Source organism: Cicer arietinum, chromosome 3 (assembly GCF_000331145.2).
Source record: "Cicer arietinum cultivar CDC Frontier isolate Library 1 chromosome 3, Cicar.CDCFrontier_v2.0, whole genome shotgun sequence".
NCBI classification, from domain to species: Eukaryota; Viridiplantae; Streptophyta; class Magnoliopsida; order Fabales; family Fabaceae; genus Cicer; species Cicer arietinum.
The window spans coordinates 62,606,689-62,613,196 of NC_021162.2; the positions used below are offsets into that span (position 1 = coordinate 62,606,689).

Consider the following 6,508-nt stretch of genomic DNA (forward strand, 5'->3'; position numbering starts at 1 on the left):
TCTTATTTTAGTCCTTGTGATATTGAGGGATTCTTATTTTAATCTTTGTAAAAACAAAAATAGATTTTACTTCAATAATATTAGCTAGCTTTTTCACTTTTAGTTTTTTATTCAACTTTGTAAGTTGATTTGACATGAATTTATTTTTAAGCAAGTAGGATAATTTTTGTTTAAGTAAGTAGGATAATTTTTTTTCTCTAACTATAGAATAAAATTTTAATTTATGACTTCTTTTGATTCAACGTGGATTTTAGTAAATATTCACTTTTTTGACACGATAATTATTTAACCAAAAATAAAAAAAGCTTAAATCATAAATTTAAAATTAAATAAAAAAAATATTTAGTGCATCTTTTTTTTTTTCTTTCTTTTTTTGCTATTGATACGGAGAATTATATTGTCGTTCTTTCACTTTCATTGTCAATCACCTTTTATATCTATCGTTAGCTCACTATCATTTGTTCACTTCCGTTCATTCATTGTCGTTGATTCAATGGCTCAAAAAGTTGAGCATTATTTATTCGTAGTTCTGCGATTTAGAAATTTGACGGCACGATCTTCTAATGTGAAGAAGATGAAAGATTAATAGAATACATAAACCACTTTTCTTTTTTACGAAAACGTAAACCTCATCTAATTCTTTACTTTATAATTATATATTCATTTTAATTTATTTAATTTCCGTCAATTATATCTTTTAAGTTTTTAAGGGTAGCAAAAGAAAAACATCAATGAATATGGGGCTACAAGAATATGAGGCTCCAACAAGTAGGATATTATTAGTGTCCCTATATTGCTTATCATTGCATCAAATCTTAGAATGAAACGAACTCAAACTCTGTGCATACCACCTTTTGAATCTTTTATATGTATTTTGTTTTATTTTAACCAATTTATTTTACGAAACATATTTTGTTTTATTTAATAGTGTCAATGAATTTTTTAATAAATAAAATTATTTTGTTATTAATTTAAATTTGTTAATTATATCTTGTTGATTTATAGAATTTAAAAATTGAATTTATTTTATCTCCCTATTTTGATTGAAACGAGACTTTAGTTACCCAAGTTTTATATTTGAAATTTCAATCCTTCTATTTAACTATTTTTTGGATTTTTTTTTCCAGCAACCCAGTCTGTGAATTATTTTTATAGTGTCATATTCATTAATGGGATAATTACATTTAATGTTGTTTTATTGCTAGCTAGTTTGGACCATAAAACTGTGCACCATAAACTCTATTTTTTGCGGAAAAAAAAACAAGATATCTTCTATACACTTAATAAAACAAACTTAATTTTATAATAAGTGTGACATTTATCACATGATTAGTCTAATTCCCTATCATAATATTTCTATTAATAGTAATCTATCAATTATTATTTTTAATTAATTTATATATATTAAATTTTTGATGAGTAATTAATATTTTCTGATAAAATTGATTGTAAGTTGTACTAAGAATGCAATGCATGCATCCACTTTCAGCAATACACAAAAACTGCGTGAGTTTCAAAAATTAAATAGGGCAATAACAATTTGTCAAAAAAATAAAATAAAAGTAAATAACGAAAACGGAGCACACATGCACCGTTTAGTTTTTTTCTTCTTCACCATTTCACTCTTTTTATATTTGTTGACTCTAACATTTACTACTTTGTTCCATTTATGAATCTTGGTGTACACAATACGCTTTATCTTCTCCCATTTAATTTGTTTCTATCTTTTGATAGTTTTTTCATTTGTCAAGAAACGTGGGAAACACACATCTTCTTCATTTCACTTATTTTTGCAAGCTTTTCATCTAAAATACTATTCCCTCCTATTATTTCTTCTACATATATAATTCTCTTTCTTTGTATGTTTTCAATTTTTTATAGAATCATCATTTAAGGGTCAATTTTAATTTTCAGTTTTCTTCTTTCTTTATGTTTCTACATTTGTTTATTTTTGTGTTTTCAAATTTTTTGTCATCCATGTTTCTTAAAAAACTATAACAAAAAGATGGTACTAAATTATAAAAATTATTTTTAAAAAGATGGTAATAAAGAATCTAATATCTAAATAAAAGATTGTTGTTTAATATAAGATTCTTAATTAAATTAATAATTTGGAAAAGATATTAAACTCAAATTTTACGAATAATATATATTTATTATTATAATTCACTCATTATATGTACGTCGTATGAATTAATACACTAGTATATTATAAAATTAGATTTCACACAAGATGCAACAAGAAAACAAAAGATACAACTAAAACATTTAGAAGATATGAACCCTCAAACGAAAAACTTAAACAACGTAAAATACATGCACCACCAACACCAAAAGAACACAACTCACTCAAACATATCATGTCACCTAGCTTAGAAGGCAATCAAAGAGTAGGATGTAGCTAGTAGCCACCAATGGTTTAGATCATAATAAAAGCTTTTGTCTTTATATTTGAGCCAACACTATGACAATAATTTGATGTTTTTTAAAATTCGAGCAACATTAAAATTTTGTTGACGAAATAGGCCATGATTCCACATTTTCTAAATTATAATTTTAGAAAATATAATGAATCCATAAATTTCTAAATTCATAATTTTAGTCACTTTCCTCCATACTAACCTAAGTCTCCAAATTATAGACGTGATCGAGAGCAAAGTTTTAACAAACACTCTGAATATCCCATCAACTCAACAGAAACCCCCAAAACAATCCAAATAATTAACATAGGACAATAAAATAAACAAATGATACACATTTTGTCTACCTTGCATCCTCCCACACAAATGACTTGTTTGTGCATCTAAAATGCCTATTTTTAATAAATTATTCTTGTTAGACAACCAATTGTTCAATAAATAGACCTTTAGGGTTTATTTATTAGACATGATAAGAGACATAATAAGAATAAATTATTATACTTTATCTGAATTCAGTATTTGATGAATTAACATAATATGATAAGTTAATCCAGAACTCTATTATATCTTGTCTTTCTAGTTAAAATTTATATATGGAATATGAACTTCGTTACAAACCAACAAAATATGATAAGAATAATAATTTACTCAAATACCTTTATAAAATATAATTTAAAATACAAAACTAAAATATAATAAAATATAAATATAATTTTTTATTTATAAAATATAATCTAAAATGTAAAAATGTAAATCTAATCAAATATAAATTTAAAAATAATTAATAGAATTTGATCTTAAACTTAAAGATGAAATATTAATAATTAAATTAAAAAATGTTTATGATTTTACCATAATGATAGTTTTGTCTTTTTATATAATTTAATAAATTAGCATTCAAAATCATAAAAATATGAAAATTAATTGATATTTTAAAATAAATATAATTTGTTTACAAGGGTATTTATGTCATATACAAATAATATATATCATATCTTTATTTATATTCTAACAAATAAAATATAATTATTTAGTTACACATGATTTTTAAAATTTAAATTGTTTATTTAATAATGTCAATGACTAATTTTAAATATAATGTCATTTCATTAATTATTTAATTTTTTAGTATTTTGTTGTTAATTTATAATATTTAATTTTGTTATGTAATTATAATATGATATATATGTAAACATTATAATTTTGTTATCTAATTTTAAATATATATGTAATTATAATATAATTTTGTTATGAATCAATTTGAAGAATTCACAAACACAATCTACACAAAATAAGAATATAATCAATTTGAAGAATTTACAAACTCAATCTAAACAAGATACAATTTAGAATTAAACAAAAACTAAATTGAAGCTCAAATTTTAACTATAAATAGATACTCAAGGCTGAAGAAACAAATCATCGAAAAACATAAAAAAGTAATCTTAGAGTTCAAAGAGAGAAACACTTGTTCAAGTTAAAAATATTTTGAGTGTTCTTTTCTTAGAGTGTGAGAGTTATTATTATTACTATTATCAGCTTTGTTAGAAACAACTACACAAGTTTCAAGCTTTTGTATCTAACCTGATAGTGGTTTAGTTTCTTCTTCATTCTAGGGTTGTCAGGTTGTTAGGAGAATACTTGACTTGTAAGGTCAAGGTGGTTAGTTCCTCAAAAGTTTGAGGTAGTTAAGCTGTTTGGGAAGACTGACTTGGAGGGGTAGGTGTTTTGTAATTCAAGGTATTTGAATTAGTAGATTAAAGTTTTTTGAATGAGGGGACTGAATGTGACCAAGTTAGTGGTAAACTAAGATAACTCTTTATACTATATTTATACATAAATACAACAAAAATATTCAAACACAACATATACCCACAAACAATAAATTTTAACTTTTCTTAAATTTTGTTAGTAAAATAAACATTTTTCTTAAATTGTTTTGTTAAATTTAAAAATTATTTAATTCATATACACTATCAGATAAAAAAAAATTTATTATGTTTATTTTTAAAATCGTATTCATGAATAATTATGATAAAAAAACTTTAATTATGTTTATTTTTAAAATCGTATTCATGAATAATTATGATATGCTAATAATATAAAACTCTTTACGTTTTACATCAAAAATATGTTCATACGTAAACTCTATATATTTTTATTAGGTTTAATTATAGTTTTAATTTTTCTATTTTTATTTATTTATAAAATTAATTTTTTTATTTTAAAAGTCGACCATTTTATTGTTTATATATATTTTTTAATTAAAAATGATATATATATTCTCTTAACCGTGCCTTCTATTAAAATAGATTGTACTATTACATATGATTTGAATTAATGATTTTACTAATAGATGAATTTGTTTTAAATTAAATTCTTAAAGTAAATGCTTATACTTGACCAATATTTTCTATGATACATGTACTTTGACTATTAATAATTACGATGTACTAATAATATAAAACTCTTTACGTTTCACAGTTAAATATGATTTTTTTATAATCAAATCAACTAAATCATGATAAATGTGATAATTAATAATCACTAAACTATACCAACCATTGTTGTAACAATTAATGTTTCTAGAACAATCTTTTCAAATATATAGAAATAAATAAAATAATTAATGAAATTCATGAATGTAAGAAGGATGCAACATTCATGTAAGCTTAAATAGGAAGAGTTTAAAGGAGAGATTGTCATGTATGAATTAGATAATTAAAAAGGATATATAAGTGACCCGTGCCAAATAAGGGTGAATATTCATTCAAAAATATGTTCATACGTAAATTTTATATTTTTTTATTAAGTTTAATTACAATTTTGATTTTTTTATTTTTTATTAATTTACAAAATTATATATATATATATATATATATATTTTTTTATTAATATAAAAAAATATATATATATATATATATATATATATATATATATATATATATATATATATTCTCTTAACCGTGCCTTCTATTAAAATAGATTGTACTATTACATATGATTTGAATTAATGATTTTACTAATAGTTGAATTTGTTTTAAATTAAATTCTTAAAGTAAATGCTTATACTTGACCAATATTTTCTATAATACATGTCTTTTGACTATTAATAATTATGATGGGCTAATAATACAAAACTCTTTACGTTTCATAGTTAAATATGATTTTTTATAATCAAACCAACTAGATTATGATAAATGTGATAATTAATCATCACTAAACTATACCAACTATTGTTGTAACAATTAATATTTCTAGAATAATCTTTCCAAATATATAAAAATAAATAAAATAATTAATGAAATTGATGAATGTAAGAAGGATGCAACATGCATGAATTAGATAATTAAAAAGGATATGTAAGTGACCCGTGCGGGTTAATATTCACCCAAAAATATCTTCATATGTAAATTCTATATATTTTTATTAAGTTTAATTATAATTTTGATCTTTTTATTTTTATTAATTTATGAAATTGATTTTTTTTTATTTAAAAATCAACAATTTTATCCTTCATATTATTTTTTAATTAAAAAATAATATGTATTTTCTTAACCGTATCTTCTATTAAAATGGATTATAATATTACATACGATTTGAATTAATAATTTTACTAATCGTTGAATTTATTTTAAATTAAATTCTTAAAGTAAATGCTTATGCTTGGCCAATATTTTCTATTATACATGTACTTTGACAATTTTTAGGAAGTTGTGTCAAAAAAAAAATCATTACCATGACATTTAATTAATAATATCAAATATTATATATTTTGGATTCTCGCTATAAATATAATTTGAGATAATATATTTCAAATTAATAAAAAAACTTAAGGGTTGACTATACGAACTTGATATAAAGTTGAATTATACTTAATAATAATAATAATAATAATAATAATAATAATAATAATAATAATAAGGGCTCAAATTTAGAATAATTTTGACAATTTCGCATTAGACAGACTCAATACATTTATTTTGGTATAAAGGTAGTAATTTTCAAAAATAACACTAACATTTTAGGTCAAATAATTTGATGGTCAAAATAAAATAAAATAAGATATATGATAAACAAAAACTAAT

The 6,508-nt window shown here is 21.7% G+C and overlaps 1 protein-coding gene across 1 annotated transcript in view; it reads left to right on the forward strand.

The window, feature by feature from the left end:
* The first annotated feature begins 737 nt into the window (after positions 1 to 737).
* LOC101493169 (glucan endo-1,3-beta-glucosidase-like) overlaps positions 738 to 6,508 on the forward strand; it is a 7,069-nt gene continuing 1,298 nt past the window's right edge. Inside the window, exon 1 of the mRNA XM_012713669.3 lies at positions 738 to 768. Within this exon, the coding sequence (XP_012569123.1) occupies positions 738 to 768 (31 nt within the window). The remainder of the gene's footprint in view (positions 769 to 6,508) is intronic.